The sequence below is a fragment of the Trichogramma pretiosum genome, unplaced genomic scaffold (assembly GCF_000599845.2).
Source record: "Trichogramma pretiosum strain Unisexual culture from Peru unplaced genomic scaffold, Tpre_2.0 scaffold8, whole genome shotgun sequence".
NCBI classification, from domain to species: Eukaryota; Metazoa; Arthropoda; class Insecta; order Hymenoptera; family Trichogrammatidae; genus Trichogramma; species Trichogramma pretiosum.
This window is the reverse complement of record NW_019641699.1, coordinates 2,572,603-2,595,111: the sequence shown is the minus strand read 5'-3', so window position 1 is coordinate 2,595,111 and position 22,509 is coordinate 2,572,603. Positions and strand designations below refer to the sequence as shown.

Below are 22,509 nucleotides of genomic sequence, written 5' to 3'. Positions count from 1 at the left end.
AGCGGTCAATCACTAGTATAAGTACCCTACGTTTGAAAAAGTTGCATAACTTATAAAAAAAATTCATTCAATGTAATAACAATAAAGAAACATTTTGTTTCAAATTTAATTATGAAAGTAATGACAAAATTGCTCTGACCATGACGAAGCAAGTATAGTAATTTTTAATTATTTAATGACATTCGTTTAATGACCTTTTTTCGTCTACCTAAAAAAAGGCATTCTTCATACAAAATATATTACACTCAATTTTATTACTTTTATTTTTTGAAGCAGTGAGGATTCTTCTGTCTACTTTTGTAGTTACTAGTCGAGTCCAAAGCGTTCATCTTGAAATCATAAGTCGATGAAAACTGATACAAATTGAATAACTTGCTGCTTTAAAACATGCTGCTTGTAATACTAGTGATAATTTTGATATTATTTTACGCGTTTCACTACTTCTTCTATGGTGGCAGAAACGGACGATTATTAGCGAAAATACCCGGCCCAACAGTCTGGCCGATAATTGGATGCGCCCCGAAAATTATGGTTCCTACAGGTAAAGAGATATAAAAATAAAAAAAATAACTTTTCATATTTTTTCCCATGTAATTTCAGATAAATTTATGGGCGTGGTTCAACAAATGGATAAACAATATTATCCTATGTATAAAATTTTAATTTTGAATTTACACGTCGTAACTATATTGTCAGTAGATTATGCCGAGGTAAACATTAACTTTTTCTAATTGTATCATTCAATACTGATTCATGTGACCCATTTAATCGTACAGGTAATTTTTACAAGTAAATACACTACAGAAAAAAGCATATTTTATAAACTTTTAGATCCTTGGTTTGGTACTGGTTTATTGACAAGTGGAGGTAAATGTTTACTTTACTACATGTAAGAAATTCTATTTTATGAAAGCACATAACACTCGTTAAAATGTAGGGGAAAAGTGGCAGAAACGTCGGAAAATGTTGACTCCTGCTTTTCATTTGAATGTTCTACAAAAATATTTTGAAATATTCGTTGAAAATACTATTGATATTGTTGAACATTTGAAAACACAAGGTGTATCCATTCAAAATTTACTACCATTATGTACAAAATATTCCTTGGATAACATAATTGGTGAGAAAATATTTAAATTTGGATAATGCATTAAATTTTTAATCCTACTTCAATTTTATATGCTATCTTAGAGGCGGCAATGGGTACTTCATTATGCGATGATAAAAGTGGACAGGCATACAGACATGCTATTCGCGAAATGGCTGACACATTGTGTCGAAGGTTATAATTTTAAGCAATTTCAAATTTTGTTGTAATCTTAAAAGCTAATCTCTACAAATTTTGTATGTTGAATTTAGATTCATCAGCCCTTGGTTGTTTAATGATTGGATATTCAGTATGACCCAATCGGGTAGAAAACAAAAAAAGTTGGTTGATACGATTCATGAGTTTAGTAAAAAGGTATTAAAACCATGACAGTAATAGTATTGGGAAGCAATGTTAGCGCCTGGAGGAGTCCGAAATCCAATATGTCTGCCCAAACTGAGGAAATTAACGCCCCTATTAACATTCAACGTTGTCTGAACGTTTTTTAAAGGTTTAATTTGCAACCTTTAAACGTTAAAGGGGGGGGGGGGGGGNGGGGAAGGGGGGGGGTATGGTGCTGATTTATCGATTTTTTAAAATTTTTTCTTTTTTTTTACTAGTAAAAAAAAAAAAATTTATTTCTACAATGTACATGTTAAAGTACATGACTTCGAGAGTATTTTGTAAAAATTTCATTAAAAAATATTCATTTTTGGACCTTTGATAGCAAATCTATGGAAAAGTCGTGAAAATTGTGGTAAGGAATGTAACTTTTCACAGAATCATCTGAAACGAAAAATGCAAAATTACCTCATTAGTTTATGAGTTTTATCAGGTACTGACGTAGAGTTTTTTCAATTATAGTGATTTTTCGAATTTTGATGTAATTTTGAAGTTGAAAAAAATTTTAAAATTGCGTCCAGACATGAAAAATCGACCTTTTTTTCGGACAAGTTGTTATAAACAAAAAAATTTTCGGAAAAATCGAAATATCTCGACGTCAGTACCTGCTCAAAGGGTTTATAAAGAACTATGCAAATTTTCAAAAGGATCGGTTGAATACTTTTTGAGTGGCGTTCCTCACCGATTTGAAAAATGTCATTTTGAGAAATTGCAGTTCAAAGATACAACATTATAGGGTAGTCAGACCAATTAATGATCGGGTACCAGTGAATGACCATTTTGAAAAATATCATATGAAAAACAATTAAAAATATATTTGTATGGACGTAATTCAATTCTTTAGTGAACGATGCATCTCGTTTTCTATGTTCAATCATAATTTAACAAGGAAAAACGATAATTATTGCACATCCAAAAGTGGTCATTTACTGGTCGAAAGCGGTCAATCACTGGTATAAGTACCGTACGTCAAGATTTTTCAAATCGGTGAGGAACGTCACTCAAAAAGTATTCAACCGATCCTTTTGAAAATTTGCACAGTTCTTTATAAACCCTTTGAGCAGGTACTGACGTAAAGATATTTCGATTTTTCCGAAAATTCCGAAAAAATACTAGACATCTTTTAGGTAATACAGTGTATTTATGGTATCAGATTCTCCTCTAAAAACCCATCTACTCAATTGTATAATCATTTGATTCGGATTTACACAAAAAGTAATTTAAGGGAAGTTATACGTACAGATACACGTACTTAATGAAAGCGCTGGTCAGGGTACACCTAGTAGTTCACAGTTTAAGAAGGAATGGGCACGTTTATAATTAAAAAGTGTTAATTTTGCCATTTTCTGAACGCGTAGTTAATTGATTAACAGTTTTAACTAAGGTTTACTCAACGTTGTTATAACGTTGATACATCGTTTAGAAAATTTTAGGAAGGGGACATTAAAACGTTTATACAACGTTGCTTCAACGTTTATTCAACTCTTCTCTTAAACGTTTAAAGGTTGCAAATTAAAAGTTTAAAAAACGTTTAGACAACGTTGAATGTTAATAGGGATAGAAATGTATGGGTGGTTCACGGTTTTTCGCTCATATTTCCATAAATATGCAAAATTTAAAAAAAATAAGGTCAGCAATTGATTCATCGTCAAATTTTACTTCAAGAATGATTGTCGAATCAAAAAGTGTTAGAGTAAAATCATTCACAATATCGAGTTGAACAGAGAAATTCGACTATGAAACGGGGCTCTCGCTTCGCTTCGACATTATTTTTCAGCTTTGTTTAACTCGATATTGTGAATGATTTTACACTAACATATTTTGAGTCAGCAATCATTTCCGATGTAAAATTTTACGTGAAATCGATGGGTGACCTTATTTTTCCAAAATTTTGCATATTTTTTGAGCGAATATGAGCGAAAACCCGTAAATCTCCCATGCACTCCTACGTTAATTTCCCCGGTTTGGGCAGATACGTTGGATCTGCTGACCCTCCAAGTGCTAACATTACTTTCCAATATTACGATACGTGTGACTTTAGCAACTCTTTATTGCACGGCGCAGTTAGAGCCCGAACACGGCGCACAGTGGTCGGAACAGTATTAAAAATGCACTAAACCTCAGTGTTAAGTGTATAAGGCACCAATCGAAAATCTAGATATAGTTTTAGATTCGGAAAAACATGACGAATCTAAAATCGTTTCCCTTTTTCTTTAGCTATAACCATCCGTACTCTACGAACAATGATAGGAGCGTAAAAATGATGATTTTATTTAAAATTAGTTTATGAAAATTAGTCGCTGAAATATATCACTTCGATTATATTCAATAATAATTATCTTTATGATGGGTTTTGCGTGCCACTGGATAAACACTTGTCAAAATAAGTGTTAGAAGAAGTTCACGCAAAACCCATCATAAAGATAATTATTATTGAATATAATCGAAGTGATATATTTCAGCGACTAATCTTCATAAACTAATTTTAAATAAAATCATCATTTTTAAGCTCCTATCATTGTTCGTAGAGTACGGATGGTTATAGCTAAAAAAAAAAGGGAAACGATTTTAGATTCGTCATGTTTTTCCGAATCCAAAACTATATCTAGATTTTCGATTGGTGCCTTATACACTTGACACTGAGGTTTAGTGCGTTTTTAATACTTTTCCGACCACTGCGCGGCGGGGTGATAGCGCGGTGGCCAGAATAGGCTACTTGAGTCACTTATACTTTTTTTAAAATCAATTCAAAATTCTAAAAAACAATGAATGATTTTGCTACTTTAAAGGTTATCAACGAAAGAAAAGAGTATCATGAGAGAACTAAAGGATATTACTTGAATGACTTTGAATCAAAACAGGGTTTTGATGACTCGGAAGCTTTAGGATGTAAGTATTTGCACGCATGTAGTCTGCTATGCTAAATAAAAGCAAGTTGAATAATTATTGTTCATTTTATTCTTAACTAGATAATAAGAAAAGATTAGCTATGCTAGATCTATTAATAGCAGCCCAAAAAAATGGCAATCAAATTGACGATGCTGGTATACAAGAAGAAGTTGATACATTTATGCTTGCCGTTAGTTTTTCATAACAAGTATAAGCTCCCAAAATTCATTTCGTATTTAAATGTTTGGCATTGTTTTACAGGGACATGATACTAGTGCATTAGCTTTATTTTTTGGTTTACTTTTTATTGCAGAACATAAAGATGTCCAGGTATTTCTTTGAGTAAACTTGACATATGATTTTTTAATTGATTGAAAATTTCAATTTGTTTTTTTTTTCTAGGTAAAAATACGAAATGAAATCAAAGAAGTATTTGGAAGCAATATAAACGATATTAAATTAATGGATCTACAAAAACTTAATTATCTTGAAAGATGCATCAAAGAAACATTACGATTTTTCCCTTCCGTTCCATATATATCTCGAGTTTTGGCCGGTGATATAAAATTAGGTAAAATTTTAAAAATGGTTACCGAATTAAAATTTGTATATAAATTACATTTTTTATTTTATAGATGATTTTACAATACCTAAAGGCACTTTCACAGATATACATATTATAACAATTCATCGAGACCCTAAACACTGGCCTGACCCTGAAAAATTTGATCCAGATCGATTTCTACCGGAGCAAATTCGGAAAAGAAATCCTTATGCATATTTACCATTTAGCTCTGGTGCAAGAAGTTGCATTGGTATGAAAATACAAAATAAATTTAACAATGGTTATAAATTTTAAGATAATATTTTTTTCAGGAATGAAATTTGCTATGACAGAAATGAAAATATTTCTTGTATACATACTTACCAACTTTCAAGTCGAAATTGTAGATTACTTAGCTCAGCAAATTCCGTTTATTCCAGATATAACTTTAAGACCTGGTGTTCCAGTTAATCTTAAGTTTGTACCATTAAGCCATGAAATTCATTAATTTATATTTTATTTTTCACAAAATTTTTAAGAATCTGAATTTTATTTTAACCACCATCAAAGTTATTGAAAAATATAAAAAATCAAGAAACATTTTTTAAGGTATTTATAAGAGCAAATAAGTGTTCCCGTTGTATTATCAGCTGCTAAATCTGAATTTTTTGGAACGGTTATTATAATCACAATCTATTGCAGATGTTCTATTCCAAAGTTATTTCTTTCGAAAAAAATATAGTTTTTTTAATCTCTATACACAATGATTATAACCAGAGACGTGAAAGCTATAGTGTAAAATTACATTCATAATAAAAATGAGCAAAACTTGTGACTTGTTATTAATATTTTTAAACATTCATTTTTTTCTCGTTGTAAGGAAAGAGTTTTAATTATTCACTAATCGTATCAGTTATTCGATAATAAAATAAACAGCACCACTGAAAGGGAAATTTTTTTTTCACTTTTCGACGGCAATCATTTTCTATAACTCTTCCACTCGTTGTTTATAAGCTGACCGTTTTGAAAAACGCTTTACACAGTGCGCGAAAATAAAGTACGTAATAAAATGAATATCCGTACTATCTTCATATGGTTTCTGTGTTTTTCTATAATTCGAAATTCATTCAATTTGGCCTCTCTTTTACTTCGCTAATTCGAAATTCTCGATAATTCGAAATTACAGCCTGTATTTAGGATTTCGAATAATCGAAGTTTTACTGTAATTGAGATCTGCGTAAAAATAAAATTCGTAATTCTTGATCTTCACAATCTTTTTTTACCATACCAAGCTCGATTTATAGTCAAATCCTGCTCGATTTTCCAACTGGAAATCCAGCGATTTTTTTTAAACAGGTACGTGACTCATTGCCAGGGCACCTTTTACGATTTAAAGAAAATTTACCTTACCTAATTGTCTATTTATAGTATTAGGCTGTAAAAGTAAAAAAAATTATTTTTCGAAAAACACACATAACAACTCTTTTCAATACCTCATTTGAAAGTATTTTGTCCAGTCACATACTAAAAAAGTTAAAATAGTGCATTACGTCACTCGTGCGCGAAGTGGGCGAGAAGCACCACGCGCACAAGTGACGTATACTATTTTTTATCACGAGTTGCGGGAAGTTTTTATTTCCCGCACGCTGTGATAAAAAGATAAGTACACTGATGCGAGGATATAGACCCTCTACGTAAGCTTTGAACACCTAAGCTACTTATCGTAAAATTTCAAGAGAAAGTGTCAATCAATTTTGTCCTATGTGGTTTCAAATTGTTCGATAGGCAATTGGCCATGGTCGCTACCATAAGCTAGACATAAGATGAACTTTAGCTACTCTTTTACAATTTTCTAGAATTTAGTATTCATTTTTAATGATTTCCCATAAATTAATTTCACTATGTTATATGTACAAGTGGACATGTTACATGTATAACTGGACAAAATACTTTCAAATAGGGTATTGAAAACAGTGTTCATGTGTGTTCTTGAAAAAAAAACATTTTTCTTTTTTACAGCCTAATACTGTAAATGAAAACTTTAAAAAAATTAAGCCCCTATTAGCCTTGAACAATTCATGGAATTTATACATATAGAATAAAAAAAATTGATGCACATGTTTACATGAAGGTAATGAATAAAATTCGAAAAAATCGGTCTATCGATGCTGTTATTACTCGAAGGTCGCGTGCCATATGTCATAGATTTATACAAGAGGGTATACAACTAACAAGCAACGTGGATTATAATAATTAGTATCTTCACACCTTGGAAGTAGCTTAGCTCGTATCGTACTAATATGCAAATGTAGTGTGCATTAAAAATACTTGTATCAGGCGCAAGATCATCAATCAAAACTATTGTACGCGATGAAAATTGTTATAAGAAGAAAAAGAAAAGGAAATATTGCGAGCTCGCGCACGTATTTATTCAAAGCAAAGAGCCAATCTTAATTTAAAGGCAGCTGCGACGTAGTCAAGTCCATTAAGTTGCTTTTACAGAAAGAATAAGATTTATTTACTTTTGCTTTTACTAGCTATTGCTACCGTTTGCACTCAGCATTTAATTTTTGTCATATTTTAAATGTGTTCTCAGTTACTTTTTTTTTTTCTTGACGATTGCGAGATAAAAGATCGTTCCACGTGCTAATGTTTATTGTTGTTTTAAAAGCTTTCCCGAGCGCGGTAATTCATTTTTAAATCTTTCGAGTTGATTGCAAATTTTCATTAATATATTATTTAAATATAAAATGTCAAAGCTTCGATGGGAGCAGATCAACTTTTTCCTGGCAAAAAATGATCGAAGACATGCAAATCAGAGGTGGAAGTTGAAAAAAGCCGCTTACTCCGAAGGAAAGTTATCCGAAGGAAAAGGAGCTGGAAAAATCCGCTGGTACCTTCACACAATGACCTAAATTCAGGTAACTTATTTGCGCTTCTTTCACTGATACTCGTGAGCATATTATACAGAAAAACGGCTGCTGCTACATGTGCGTATGTAGACATTTGTGCAAAATAAAGCCAATCGCTTGTGGCAGGTATTGCTCTCGGTTCTGTTCGGTCTCGGCTCGGGCCGCAAAAGTGGGGTCCCTCGCACGAGCGCGCGGCCCCACACAAGCTGCGTGCCAGACAGAGACGGACGCGCCAAGCAATGACTTCGAAGATGCGATAGTCTGCTGCTCTCGCACGAGCCTTTTCCCAGTACGAGGCGAGAAGTTATACCTTTTGCAGGTGCATGAGCTCGAGCTGCTCGTTGTCGCTCACGCGCGAATCCTCGACTTTTTCAATTGAAATTGTCTCCTTCAGATTTTGGCTTCTTTTTAATTTCGTCTGTGATAGACCCTCTCTGGGTGTACTTTTTCACGTGAGTGCTTCGTAGGTGCTTTAATGCACGTCTTTGAAATTGCATTATTTCTTTGATTGTTTGTTATTTTTTCGTTTTTGTTAGTTTGTTCATTTGTTTTGGCCTCGATTGTTTTCATAAGGCTGCGAACAAGTTTCTTCACAGGTGAGTTTATTTGATTAACTTACGTCTCTAAAATAATCTTCGTTGATTTTTCATAAATTTTACCTTGTTATTATTTCAAATGCAAACAAAACTCAAAAAAGTTTTTTGTATACCCCAAAAAATTTTTCATTTAAACATTTAAAAAGATTGAAGTTATTCAATTTCATCGATCACTTGTAATGGAGATATTTTTCCCAATTTTCAAATCATACCCGTTGTTGTTAGAGCGGAATCGCTACAGAGCTACAGAGCATCCCGTTATTTATTCTCCGTACAACCTGCATGTAGTACCCGCACACATTATACACACACGATGCTCGGGTATAACTGTGCACGAAACATACGGCGTTCAAATGCTTAATTTGAAAGTGAAATTCTCCCGTGTAAGTTGAAGTGTTTTCCAGCGCGAGATTTTTTGTTTGTGTTCAAATAAGTGCGGAGTACAGAAAAATGTCGTGTACAATGAAAAATATGAGTTTCTCAGAACAAAATTAACTCTGGCCGGGATAAATTGAAAGTCACAGAATAAAAAGCACGTTGTTTCTCTTTAAAGCTTATCATTTTTATCGCGTCGCAGTATTGAGAGAAAAAAATATTTGCTCGATAATTATTTAAAAAAAAGCAAAAATAGAAATAGAAATGACCCATAAAATATGTTTACAGCAATTATGGAACATTAGAGCTTTACACGCTAACAGATCGATGAAATAATTTATTTTATGTAGGCATTAAACCAGACTCGATGAACCGCGGCGCTTCGTTAGGTGGGAAACTCGATTACTCCATAAAGCTACCCGATAGAATTAGCGATAAAAAAAATTAAATGTTAAAACGTGTTTACACAGAGTGATACATATTATTCTTGTCGGAGTGCATTCGACGCGAGCTGTACGCGCATCCAAGTCCGCCGAGCAGTCGCTTCATTAATTGATTCCTCCGCAATAAATTGTCTAAATTTGGTATGGCATCCCGCGATGGTTTGCAAAGATCGCGCGTGTACTTTCAACGTTTACAGGACGCTGCACACGTGTGTGCCAAGATAAGCTATACAGATATTGCGTTAGCCTTTTGCTGTTCTCATGTGTGACCGCGATTACCTCAAATGACAATAATAGCGACTCGTTTTTTTCTGTCGAGGAGCATTAACAGCGAGCAATCAAATATCCATACCATTAATTATAATTAAAAGCGTGCAGTACTTTGTCAAAAGGAAAAGTTTAGATAGATGGAGTCCTTTCTAGACGTTTCAACTAAAAGTTGAAGCAAATTTACGTTCATCGATAACACATCCAAATGTGGTAATTTAATAGATTTTATGACTTGGATTATTTATGCAAATGTTGAATTATTCATTCGGCCGAGCATATCGTCCCTGAGCTTTGAAAAGATTTAAAAGATTTAATTTTATTTTAAAAGGATGGCCAAGCTCGGCTCGGTCTCGAACGACGGAGTAGCGCGAAGCGCATTCCTGCTCGCGCTTGCAATGCGTCATTGGCGATTTGCGAGGTGCGATCGCCGAGCTCATTTACTTTTCTCGGCACGCGCGCACTACCTATGCACGCACATATATATATTTATGACTTGTTAATGGCCAACTCGGCAAACGCTTTATCAATGACTGACCGAGTAGACAATAGGAATTTCCATAGAAAGGCACGAGTGCCCCTCGGGCTAACGTACACGACAGCCATCAATCCTGCTGGCTTCGACGATACGCGCGTCCAAGTGCACCGGTACATAGCATAGACTCGGTCTTAATCGTCTTGGATGAAAATAGAAAAAGCCAATTGCAAGAGCACTTGCGAGCGAGGCAGAAATCACGGCCGAAGCTCCGCGTCTCGCAACACTCGTAATTACGCAACGAAAATGTTTCAACGTCTTGTGCTACTATACGTCTTTCCGAGCAATTGTAAAGAAGGCAAAGATCGCGCCCCGAATCGAATCCGAGCTGCAGCGCGCGAAAAACGCTAGTGGCGAAAAATCGTGTCTTAATTGTTAATTGCGGCGCGTCGCGGCGAGAGAAAGAGAAAAACCAGTTTCTCCGTAGTCGCGGTTCAATGTCACGGTTAATAAGCCAACTCAATCGGCAAAGGACGCGCGCGCGCGCGCCTAATGTTGCACAAGCCGATTAATGCAACGAGCCCAATAAATATTAATAATAAAACTTGGAGCCTCGGGTGCTATTTTGAAAGAATAAAAAAGAGAAACGGAAAAAGAATGTCACGTCTATATATACGTGCAAAACGTACCGCATAGTGATATAATGTTATCCATCCACTCCGTGGAAATACGAAGAAGATCGTTTTCCTATTTGAATTATAGGTCAATGTCGCGCGCGATCGTTGCATACGTATACGCTATTCGATTGCACGACGTTATTCCTTTGCATCGGTACGAGCAGACGTTTAATAAATTTTTATCGCTTCGAAAAGTTTATGGCGTTTAGCTGGCGAGTTGCGCATTTTATTTGCTCGAGCACGCGACACAGATTTTAAAGGGAAAACAATACGCGCTTCGTCGAGCGGCTGCGGCGAGAAACAATGTATCGGCGGGGAACGTCGTCGCTCACGCTGACCTGGTATTTTTCAAGTACGAGCATGGGCAAGTTCAATGCCAACATCGCGATATCGCGCGGCGGTAATACTGTTTACGGTGTACGTGTATACGATATAGTGGCGCGTCATTCCACGAGATGCGGTCAACCGTAGCAGATGTATACAGCGAGTGAAAGTCCTCGGAGCGAGCGAGCGAGACGCAGCAGACTTTCGGAAGAAAGATAGCGGCGCAGCTATTATCTTGGCAGAGTCTGCAGCTCGAGCGCGGATTCGCCGGCAATTTCTTCTTTTTCCGTCGGTCGCGTTACATGCCCAGCCAGCTATAAAAACATAACTCCTCTCCGCAATCAGCGAGCAGCTCGCGGCACCTCTGTAATTATGCGTACACCAGCAGCTTCTCACTGTAATATAGCGTACTATGCTTATTATATTATAAATTGTGATAAAAATAGCCGAGAGAATTGCGACTCGCTTGATTCGGGAAAACGACCGCGAAATCCCTGGCGAAACCTCATTTACGAAATACAATACGCAGGTGGGAGCTGCCCCATCGTGGATCTTGCGCCTCTATTCCCGTGGCCCCCGGGCACTATTCGCGGGAGGGGCTGTTCGTTGCCCGAAAACGTTGAACTTGACTTTTTGTCTTTCAGTGCTCTTGGACGCGAGCGAGCTCTTGGTCGTCATGAAGAACATCAAGCCAACGTCGACGCTGGCGCGTCTGTTTCGTCGGGAAATCGGTAGCGAGTCGCTGACGGCTGCGGCCCCGAGCCCGGTCGCGGCGACCACGACGACGACCTCGGAATTCCAAAGTGCCAAACCCTACGAGGAGATACCCGGCCCGAAGCCGATACCGATCCTCGGCAATACGTGGCGCGTCATGCCGGTCATCGGCCAGTACACAGTCTCGGACACGGCTCGGATCTCGCAGCTATTTTATCAGCACTACGGCAAGATCACCAGGTTGACCGGCCTGATCGGTAGGCCGGATCTGCTCTTCGTTTACGACGCCGACGAGATCGAGCGAGTTTATCGGCAAGAGGGTCCGACCCCCTTCAGACCGTCGATGCCCTGCCTGGTCAAGTACAAGAGCGAAGTGAGAAAGGACTTTTTTGGCGCTCTGCCCGGAGTCGTTGGAGTGTGAGTACCTTCTTCGTCGTTGCTCGAGCGATTAGCGTGCATTCATTGTGTTTTTCTCTTGTGTGTTTGTAATGAATAGCTTCTTACGCGTGCCGACTGCAACATATTTAATTATAGTTTTCTCGACATTATTAATGAAAAATCTGTGCCATTTGTAGACACGGCGAGCAGTGGCGCGAATTTCGCACGCGAGTACAAAAACCGGTTCTGCAACCGCAAACTGTCAAAAAGTACATAACGCCCATCGAACTGGTGACCAATGATTTCATCAGCAGGTATGTAGAGCATATGAAAGTGCCGCTGATTTTTGCATTCCCATGAAGGGAAGCCGGACGTGATAAACTAATATTTGTTTTTTTTTATTTCCGCAGAATCGAAAACATCAAGGACCACAACGATGAAGTGCCGGCCGATTTTGACAATGAAATTCACAAGTGGGCACTTGAGTGTAAGTATCGACACTCGCGCGGCTAATAACAATAAGAGTCGAAATTTCAAAGACTGGCAAAACATCGATCCAATTACAAAAAAAGGCATTTCTCGAATTCTCCGCAAACTTTTGCTAACATTTTTATCGTAAAGAAAAAATATCGCGCCTTTATTGATTCACCATCAATGTGCGTTCGAGTCTTGCGTTAATACGTAGTTTATTAGGAAGCATAAAATACGAGAGGGGAAAAAACGAGTGGTAATGGCGTTGAATGAAACAATATTAATATTAAAACAATTTCCAATCATAGGTATTGGTCGAGTCGCTCTGGACGTGAGATTGGGCTGTTTGCAACAAGGCGAAGCTGGCCAACTATCTCCAGACTCGGAACCTCAGAAGATCATCGACGCCGCCAAGTACGCCCTGAGAAACGTCGCGACGTTGGAATTGAAAGCACCGTACTGGCGTTACATACCCACACCTCTTTGGACCCGCTACGTCCGAAATATGGATTATTTCGTCGAGTGAGTGAATTTTCTCGTGATTATTTGCATCGATCATCGGCCAAACTGATTCGAGCATGCATTTTACAGGATCTGCATGAAGCACATAGACGCGGCGATCGAAAGACTCAAAGAGAAGAAAAACAACAATGCACAGGTGCACGAGAGCGAGCTTTCCCTGGTCGAGCGTATTTTGGCCAAGGAAACCGATCCCAAGATGGCTTACATTCTTGCTCTCGATCTTATACTCGTTGGAATCGATACGGTAACGTGAATCCAAAGAAAGGAAAATTTCAAAAATCATCTAGACCTGAAAATGTTGTGTAATGGTTTGACAAACGAGATTAGCCACTCCTAATGGTAATATTTTGTACTTTTAATAGATGAGATGGAGTAATTTTTTATATTCTTCGCAAGCTCTTAAAATTTTAGGCTGAATATAAAACAAGTTACCACGAATTGAAAATGTTTCGAGACACAAATCTTTGTTATTTTATAAGTTAGCACACAGCATTTTCAGATACGGTCTCTCCAATTTTTTAATCCTTTTTTTCATGGGGCAACCTGGTATAGTTGCCAGGAGTGCCAAGAAATCATGTACTGTAATTGAGCTTTTAGCAAGAATGTTTATTTTTAGATATCGATGGCTGTGTGTTCGATAATGTATCAACTCGCCACGAGACCAGAAGAGCAAGAAAAAATTTATCAAGAAATCGCGAGAATAGCCCCAGACACGAGCAAACCCCTGAGCCCGAGCGATCTCGATCGAGCGCACTACATGAAGGCTTTCATCAAGGAGGTGTTTAGGTACGTATTGAATATAATGTGGGGGCGCGTTTGACATTACGACTCATTGCGTGGGTTTGTGCGCCCACAGAATGTACTCGACTGTCATCGGTAACGGCCGGACTTTGCAAAACGACATGGTGATTTGCGGATATCACGTGCCAAAAGGCGTCCAGGTCGTATTTCCGACCTTGGTCACAGGATGCATGGAGGAGTACGTCGAGGACGCGGCCACCTTCAAACCGTCCAGATGGCTCAAGGAGTCCTCCGGTCAGAAGCTGCATCCCTTCGCGTCTCTGCCTTACGGCTACGGCGCTAGGATGTGCCTCGGTCGCCGATTTGCCGATCTCGAGATGCAGGTCTTATTGATGAAGGTACGCTCATGCCCCGGCTAACTTAACATTACTGTACAATCATTCGAGTATATCGAGCAATTACAACCATTTTATTTTCAGTTGATTCGCAAATACAAGATTGAATACAATTACGAGCCACTCAAGTACAAAGTGACATTCATGTACGCGCCCGATGGTCAGCTCAAATTCAACATGATCAACAGAAATAACTTGAACCAAAGTCCGAGCATAGCGAATGATTAATTTCCTCTACTTTTTTCTTTTACTTTAATGATAAAATATTTGTAATTGTTGAACTGATTGATATTTTGTATTATACACATTCAAACCGTTATATCATAGTTGTGCAATGTATAGTTAAACCGCAATTTTAGCAATTCTTTATGAATATATTATATATTAAGTTATTTCGTCGGGGTTTTAAACTAATTTTTAAACAAGATATAATATGTAATATAATATGTATATGTATGATTATTTATGTATATTTCCATGCATGTATGTGACATTTCGAAAGAAAAAATATTTTTTTCACATGTCAAAGAAATTATCAAAAGTATTAAATATATTTACTTTAATGTAAGATTGATTAAAAATAGCATTTTTATTGCGACATAAATTATTACTTTGGTCGTAAAAGAGAGAAATTATGGATTACAAACTTTTTTATTACAAAATAAAAAAAAGTAATTTCAGCTCTTAATAGAACCATTTTCTAAGCAGTACATAAAATCTATTCAATAATGTAATATAAAATTATATGTGTATGCATATGATAACATTTTTTCTATCGAATACATTTAAAGTTAAAAGACTTTAATATCTAAAATATTCACCTCTCTATAAATTTCAATTTCAATGGCCCTTTGGGTGTGTACATTGGGTCGATATAGTAATCTAATTTTTCATAATGATATTCGACTTTGTATTTCTTGAAAATCTGCAAAATAAAAATAACACTTATGATTAAACCACATTAAAACTTGTTGAATAAAAATTTATATTTCTATCTTGATCTTGTAGAGAACATTCTTTAACGGAGGCGCGTGAGATTCATAAATTTTGAGCTACAAAACACTAAATTGTGAGCGTTATGCAATACTCGTCCTTATATGAGCCTGAGATGAAAAATATTTCGTTCTAATTTACCTGAATCGATGGTGAAATTATGTTATGATCGAACGAATTGCTAGGAGTGAGCTAGAGGCGTGCGTGCTGCAGTATGCTAATTTCCAACTGTATTTTACTTCGAACCGACAATTTTAATACAAATTCGGATAAAACACGATCTCCTGAACAAAAATTTGCATTTCACCGGAACAAAAAAACGAGTTCTACATGATTTGGAAATAACATTTCAAACAGTCAAGGCAAAATCTTGACGCAGGCGTGGAAAAAATGAGAAGTGGAATTCTTTTGCAGAATTTTTTTCCTACGCGTGCTTGTAATTGATGAATCATTATATTAAATTATTTAATTTCAAAAGTGTACAATTAAAGGAAAAATTTTTAAATAAAAATGTTATATTCAAAATACTCCATATCATTGAATTAATTGTTTCGCTTGAACGAAAAAATAAAGTAAACTGTCGCAATAAGTTTCAACAACGTTGTGTTGGTTTTTGATCCAAGCACATGGAAAACAGTGCGCATAACGGACCAAAAAAATATTTCCATCGGTACAGTGGCGACATTGTTAACTACAAAAGCAAATCTTTGCGATATAAATAATTTTTACGAGCAAACGAAGCACTTGGCATCGTACTCGTGCTTTCTCGACAGTCACTCATTTTTTTTAAAAGCCTCTACGGCTGAAGGTCTTTTTTATCATTGTATTTTCTAGAAGAAAATTAAATAGGTGTTGCAATGCGCGGACAAACGCGAGGCACGCGCGCGAGACTAATGATTTTTTAAGTTGACCAGTGTTTGCCAATACTAATACGATGGCTACATAGATATATTATGTACGACAACGCATTGTTTTTGACTTCCGAAGCTACGGCTGGCAATGCACGCAATGTGATGGCAGGATACCGTGTATTATTTTACGACCTACATTAACTACTTGCTCGCGAAATTTTATGACTATTCGTTGCTGCTTTATAATTATCTTTACATTTATGCTAGAGGAGAAAAAAAAAATTCTCTAAGAGCTATTTTTTACATTTTAATATTTTTTTTTTATTCGATAAACCAATTTTCATGAGCTATTGATGAGTTGGGCATGAGCACAATATTTTTTTACAAGTAGACCAACTAATTAGGCTTATTATAGACATTTTTTGCAGATGTCCAAGTGACTTCCGAGTCAATTAAGTTTTTGAATTACGTAAGGCATTTCACAACAGTGAAAATTATTTCTCATCTCCTCGAGGGTCGATTTGTGATTGAATTGAGTCTCAATATCATTATTATGTATAACTTTGCACATTTCAGTGAAGTGTTCATCTTCAGTGAGAGAATACTCGAAACCTGATACTACATATACACGATTAAAAAAAACATTGGCAGTGTCGGGATATTTCAAACAGACTCTAGTGAATATATTTTGCAAGCACGTGCGAATTTTTGATCCTTTTTACGACAAGGTCGAAGCAGTGAAAGTTAAAGAGAATTCATCTGCTCAGCAAAAATGACCACAGCTACATCGTTATTTATTCTTAAATTTATCCATCTTACTATTGCCAAATTTGAAATTTAATTAAAATATAACAAAAATAAAACTCACATTTCTTCATTTTTTTATGATAGGAGCAACGTAAAAAGTGAGAGGTCAAATTATTTATTCATACATTTTTCACAGTTATTTTTTGAATTTGGTCTGAAGATTTGAAATAATGTAAAACTACGAAAGCCATACGGCTGTATTCAATGATCAAGGACTTTCGATAGTGAGACGTAAGATACTGTAAACTATATATTTTGTAATGTAACGATCTTGATAACACTCTTTTTATGCATCAAAAGAAACTGAAAATCATCAAATAAATCTTCGTTTGACAATATATTTTTAAGTTAGAATACGACCGTTCTATGTAATAAAGAATCATTAAATAATACAATAAATAATAAACAAATATTAATAGAAAAATAATTTTCAACTGATTATATATTAACATCAGTTTAAATGAAAAAACTCTAAAGAATAAAGATTACTTTAGTCACTACGAATTTGGCTAATTTCACCCTCTATAAAATAGCTATTTGATCAGTGAACTGAAAAAAATTTTTATATTAAAAATGAAAGATTACTTTAGCCCTTATTTTTTATACTATCACTTCTGGTATACCCTGATAATCTATAAGATTTATTTCATAGAACATGGAAAAAATAAGAAGCCGAACATGGAAGAAGCCGAGACTCTATTCCCCAATGTCGTTGTGTGCGCTAAAAATCTAGTGGATTAGACTATTCAGGGTAAAATTAGTACAACCATTTCTAGGAACTCGTACCCTACTTTTCCTCTGAATCGACCCTTTGATATTAAAAACGTTCATATTTCAATTGTACGTTTTTAAATTATTTGTTTGGACAAACTGTGATTAATCTACAACTTGAGTGGATTATATGTTAAAATTTCGAAGATGAAACCTTACCTGTGGTTATGTTTCTTACGCTAATTTTTCATGCCCAAAAAATAAAAATTTCATTTGCTTCTAATATCGAGAAAAGGTTGTAATAGAGTATATTCAAAATATATTTTTTAATAAAGTATGAAATTGTGAGTTTACTTTTTTCCTTGGGTTTCCGTGGCTCAAAAGAAAATTATGTTCGTTTGAACTTTTGAAAAGGTAAGATGTATTATGTACCTTGCTGAGAAGAATGAGTATTTCGAGCTCTGCAAATCTGCGCCCGATGCACATGCGCCGTCCATAGCCGAAGGGCAACGAGGCGAAGGCATGTCTCGCGGGTGGCGCTTCGGTGCTGCCCTGGCCGATCCATCGCTCGGGTATGAAGCTCGAGGCTTTGGGAAAGTATCTCTCGCTGTTGCTGATGACCCAATGTTGGAAGACGACGTGTACCTGCGTAAACGTGGATCAATGTGGATCGATATTCGCTCAAGATCAAGATCAACTTACGCCCTTGGGGACTTGGTAGCCGCAGATGACGGTGTCCTTCTGAGTGCATCTGCCGTTGCCGATGACCACCGGGTACATCCTGAATCGGAATCGTTAAAATGAGTCAATTAGAGCCGAAATTCGAGATAAGAAGAGTATAAGAAGAGGAGACAGAACCTTTGAGTCTCGCGAACACAGGCCTTGAGGTACTTGAGCTGGTCGAGGTGTCGCGGCTCCAGTGGTCCGCCCCCTTCGGGCAGGACCCGGTTGAGCTCCTCGTGGAGCAGCTGCTGCTTCTCGGGGTGCAGGGCCAGTTGGTAGAGGACCGATCCGACCGAGTTCGACGTCTATGGAAATAGAAATATTATTAGCTGCCGACTAGATGAGCTAAATTGATCATTAATCGTTACCGTGTCGATGCCCACGAGGAAGAGGTCAAAGGCCAAGACGGTGGCGAGATGAGCGTCGCCCTCCTGTCTGAGGACCCGCTCGAGCAAGGATAGGTCGTCGCTGCCCTCGGGCTTGGGGCATCGCTGGGCTCGCTCGAGGGCCTCGCGCGTGTACTTGCTCGTCGTCGCCAGGATGACGTCGAGGGCGCCGATGTATCGTTTCCAGGCCGGCGTCGGCCACAACTTCCAGAAGGGGATTTTCAGCTCGAGGGGCCCGACGTGCTTGAAGAACGTCAGCACGGCTTCGATCAGGGCTTGCGTCTCGGCTGGAGGATCTTTGCCCTCGTCAAGACAGCCTAGCCTCACGTCCAATGCTACTCGGCCAATCGCTGTTGGTACAGTTATGATATAATTTTTGAGCTTTTTCGAGAAAGTGTATCAATTTTGACCGAGAACACTGTTCTATTAAGCCGAGTTACGTTGAATTCTCATGTAAACAAAATCGGAATTTTAGTGCTACATTTATAAATTCAAGTTGAATAACTGAAATTGCATTATCGCTGAACTTGCTCAAGATTTATTAAGAATGAAAATTTAATCGATTCGTCCGTTGATACGCATTAACAAAGTTACATGAACAGCGTTGCTAAAAATACGAAGGCAGTTGGCGAAAAAATGCAGGTAATTGCGGCTATTATGCAGAAACCGAGGCAAGAAAAAGAAAGATTTTTCACCGAAAATCGCGGCAGCCCGAACGATAGACACGTCGGACGCTTACGTAAGCTCCTGTTTACGAGAAAACAGCACTCATCAATACGTCGACAAAAATATACACATATACGCGTGTACAATATGCGCGATAATAAACAAGAGGTAGTCGTGAAATATTATAATATGTACAGAGTACTCGTTAAAAGGCATCCGTCACGCTTTCGAGGCAGAAATTTCGCAGGCACATAGACGTGACGGGCTCGGCGGAGCTCGGGCACTGCACGCGGACTACATAAGATGTAGCATGTATATTCAGATCGTTACTCGGCTATATGTACGTTTGCAGCTTCTTGGGGACTTACACTCGAGCGACCACTTGTGGATCTCGCTTAAAAAGTTGTCCGGCACTTCGCTTTTCTCGTCCTTGATGTTCTCTATCCTAAAACAAATATGAGAAAAAAAGACAAGCATGAGGACGATTAACGACGGCAACGAGTCGCTTACGTAAAACGACGTCGATCGTTATTCTTTCGATTGTTTTCGGCGACGATTCGTCCTCCGAAAGAGAGCCTGCGATGCAGACTTTCTCGGACGGCGCCGCCGGCGGCCCTTCGCGGGACCGCACGCGCACTCGTTGCGACGACGAGCACGCCGAATACGCAATTACCGCGAATGCGTCTCTCGAGTCAACTTTATTACTTTTTTTTCCTCCGACTGGTTTCATATAAAAATAAAATTATTGCAACTAAGCAATTTCGCAACGAGCGAGGATGTATAGTGCCTTTATTTATAGCCTCAGACCTGCGAACAAAGTCCCGACTGGCCTGCTCGATGCTGCCGATGTACATGCGGGCGGTGCGCGGCTGCAGCATCACCTGCTGGACTTGGCTCCTGAAGTTGTACCAGGCCTCGCCGTGGCTGTCGACAAGTCAAGAATAGATCGAGATGATTAGGAATCGGGGAAAAAGTAGAATAAGACAATTGATAATAAAGTAAACTCACACGGCGATGAGGCCGGCCTTGTCGTCGCCAAAGACGTCGCGACGCAGCTGATGCTTGTAGCGGTGCAGCGAGGGCATGTGCGGACGGTGGGGCATTCGCTCCTCCTGGCGGAAGATCCGCTCGATCTCGTCGGCGTCGTACAGGAACACCATGTCCGGCCGATTCAGCAGACCCCCCAGCCGCACCACGTCCCCGTACTCCTCGTGCAGGCGACGCGACACCTTGTCCACCTCGCTGATCTTGTAATCACCTAATTCGAAAAATCGTTACGCACATATCTTGGAAGAGGATTTTGCTTACAAAAAATCAAGAGTAAGTAAAAAGCATAGCAAAAAGGGGGCGGCGGGCTGCTTTGTGTCGCGCGGTCGTCGTAAAAGCTATTGTATTCATCGAAGCGATTATCGAGCGGCTGCGAATTCCCAAAAAAATGTGATTCACTCGGGTATCCGCTCGATGGCCTACATTAGCGAGCTATTGAACCAAGCCGATTCGTTTACGATTCAAGGTTACCGCTGATCCATAAATGAGAAAACGGAGAGAAATCGCGAAATTTTTTATCCATTCGAACGATATTTTATGTATTACGCGGCAGCCGACGAGCATTGCATCTTCCGCGACGAGTTGGCATAATCGGCCGGCACATCGTATTGAGTAATATAGATCGATTGAGCGATGGACTTTTTTATCGCGACTGCTTTAGGCGAGGAGAGAGAAAAATCGTTACGAGCTTGACGGCATTTTTACAGGCTATTTGATTGAGCTTACATAAGCAGCGTCATTTCTCTCGTATATTTCTCTCTCTCTCTCCCCCTCGTCAGTTCGCACTAATGCACATGACATTTAGGAATAGTATAGTAATTTGCCTTTGGACTTTGAATTGAAAAGCGCCGCGAGGTGCGCGTATAGAGTTCGGTACGCTACAGGCAGTGCGGGGGGGTTCCCACGGACGTTTTCACGAGTTCTAGCGCATGACTGGCGTTACGCACGTGTGTATTCCGTGCAGTAGTCGGTGCACAGTGAAAGTCGTGGACTCTCGCGCGCAGTACTAGTCAAAGGCGCGCTTTATTCTCCGCGTTTCCTTGTCATCGCGTGTAATGCAAGCCAGCGAGAATAAACATTTCTGCAAAAAGCCGCAGAGTATGAACGTTTGAATGCGTTTGAGCGCGCTCGAGCGGGCCGCCGCCTAAGCGAGCGCTCAACTTTGAACTTTTTTCGCGCATGGGCTTTACGAACGCCGCTGCTGCTCTCTACTCGGTGCCACCGCTTATCTCTACGGGCGTAAAACTCTCCGACCGACTCGGCGAAATATTATTTACCAATTAGCGCTCCAGCCTAATCGCTTCGCTCCGTTCGTTTCGACACTTTTTCGCGTACCTTTGCTATTTGCGTCCTTCCCGCTTGATTTTCAAACTAATTCAATTTGACTCATATTTGTATATCGCCCCGTGCAACGAGACACAACTTTCTATCTCATCAATTTTCGTCACGCAGAACAAATAAAGTGCGACATCTTGACAAACAAAAAGAGTCATCGTGCAACATAATTTTTCCCCCTATTAGAGAGTAAATGATGATCGGATTTACCTATGAAAGGTATGAATCGCCAAGTATTGCCGAGAATCGGTATTGGTGTAGGTCCAGGCATCTCCGAGTATGGCCTGGCGTCGGCTGCTTCCGTCAGAGTTTCCATTTTCCGCTTCAGCATCATTTTCACGAGTTCGGCTGGTTTTTCGCCACGGCGAGCTAACAATAACAAAAACATTTATCGTGGCATAAAAGAAGAAAGGCAAAAGTCGTGCAGGCAGCATGTAATAAGCCCCGCGTTAATAAACCCGGAAAACTTGAAACATATACACCGTTATAAATGGCTAAACAACGTTGAAGACGGCGTGAATTTTGCATTGCATAATTTTAGCCGATAGTAATATATTTTCACTCTCAGCTGTAGGCGTCGATACTACTATGTATATATAATATGTATCTGAAATATTATTATACTCACTCAATAGGCCAGCAAAGCTCGTTAGATTCGCCATGCTGCCAAATGCGATATTATACAAGCTATCAGGTGGGTATATAATCGATCGAAATGCGCGCGATTACGTCGTTAGAAGCATAATCGGTTTTGGGCCGCCGCTACTGCTGCCCCTGC

General features: G+C 38.4%; 3 protein-coding genes across 4 annotated transcripts; 2 read left to right on the top strand and 1 right to left on the bottom strand.

Moving 5' to 3' along the window:
* Positions 1–290: 290 nt before the first annotated feature.
* Positions 291–5,753, top strand: LOC106653058 (cytochrome P450 4C1-like). Its single transcript, XM_014372291.2, has 12 exons — positions 291–541; positions 601–710; positions 777–867; positions 938–1,120; positions 1,192–1,282; positions 1,360–1,462; positions 4,279–4,378; positions 4,459–4,568; positions 4,640–4,708; positions 4,781–4,949; positions 5,014–5,193; positions 5,255–5,753. The coding sequence occupies exons 1-12, from the start codon at positions 388–390 to the stop codon at positions 5,428–5,430; spliced, it is 1,536 nt and encodes a 511-aa protein (XP_014227777.1). The 5' UTR covers positions 291–387; the 3' UTR covers positions 5,431–5,753.
* A 2,455-nt stretch (positions 5,754–8,208) lies between these two features.
* On the top strand, positions 8,209–14,608 carry LOC106653014 (probable cytochrome P450 301a1, mitochondrial). 2 transcript variants are annotated; one of them, XM_014372225.2, is made up of 10 exons: positions 8,209–8,286; positions 8,371–8,430; positions 11,636–12,122; positions 12,281–12,397; positions 12,494–12,570; positions 12,863–13,076; positions 13,146–13,320; positions 13,693–13,862; positions 13,933–14,215; positions 14,297–14,608. In XM_014372225.2, the coding sequence occupies exons 3-10, from the start codon at positions 11,668–11,670 to the stop codon at positions 14,438–14,440; spliced, it is 1,635 nt and encodes a 544-aa protein (XP_014227711.1). In that variant the 5' UTR covers positions 8,209–8,286; positions 8,371–8,430; positions 11,636–11,667; the 3' UTR covers positions 14,441–14,608. The 2 variants fall into 2 exon arrangements, with proteins under 2 accessions (XP_014227711.1, XP_023318266.1); XM_023462498.1 differs by lacking the exon at positions 8,371–8,430 and having other exon boundaries at positions 8,236–8,286.
* A 263-nt stretch (positions 14,609–14,871) lies between these two features.
* On the bottom strand, positions 14,872–22,434 carry LOC106653015 (probable cytochrome P450 49a1). Its single transcript, XM_014372226.2, has 10 exons — positions 22,360–22,434; positions 21,942–22,100; positions 20,358–20,607; positions 20,157–20,273; positions 19,718–19,794; positions 18,666–19,033; positions 18,433–18,602; positions 18,277–18,355; positions 18,007–18,219; positions 14,872–15,137 (listed from the first exon to the last, which is right to left on the bottom strand). Exons 1-10 carry the CDS (start codon positions 22,391–22,393, stop codon positions 15,030–15,032), a joined length of 1,575 nt encoding a protein of 524 aa, XP_014227712.1. The 5' UTR covers positions 22,394–22,434; the 3' UTR covers positions 14,872–15,029.
* Between the last annotated feature and the right edge of the window lie 75 nt (positions 22,435–22,509).

Coding starts and splice junctions, on each gene's coding strand:
- LOC106653058 (XM_014372291.2), top strand. CDS start 388: ATGCTGCTTGTAATACTAGTGATAATTTTGATATTATTTTACGCGTTT. Junction 711..776: donor TGTCAGTAGATTATGCCGAG/GTAAACATTAAC, acceptor TTAATCGTACAG/GTAATTTTTACAAGTAAATA. Junction 4,569..4,639: donor TTGATACATTTATGCTTGCC/GTTAGTTTTTCA, acceptor ATTGTTTTACAG/GGACATGATACTAGTGCATT.
- LOC106653014 (XM_014372225.2), top strand. CDS start 11,668: ATGAAGAACATCAAGCCAACGTCGACGCTGGCGCGTCTGTTTCGTCGG. Junction 12,571..12,862: donor TCACAAGTGGGCACTTGAGT/GTAAGTATCGAC, acceptor TTCCAATCATAG/GTATTGGTCGAGTCGCTCTG. Junction 13,321..13,692: donor TACTCGTTGGAATCGATACG/GTAACGTGAATC, acceptor GTTTATTTTTAG/ATATCGATGGCTGTGTGTTC.
- LOC106653015 (XM_014372226.2), bottom strand. CDS start 22,393: ATGGCGAATCTAACGAGCTTTGCTGGCCTATTGA. Junction 20,274..20,357: donor AAGGCCGGCCTCATCGCCGT/GTGAGTTTACTT, acceptor ACTTGTCGACAG/CCACGGCGAGGCCTGGTACA. Junction 18,603..18,665: donor TCCTCGTGGGCATCGACACG/GTAACGATTAAT, acceptor CTATTTCCATAG/ACGTCGAACTCGGTCGGATC.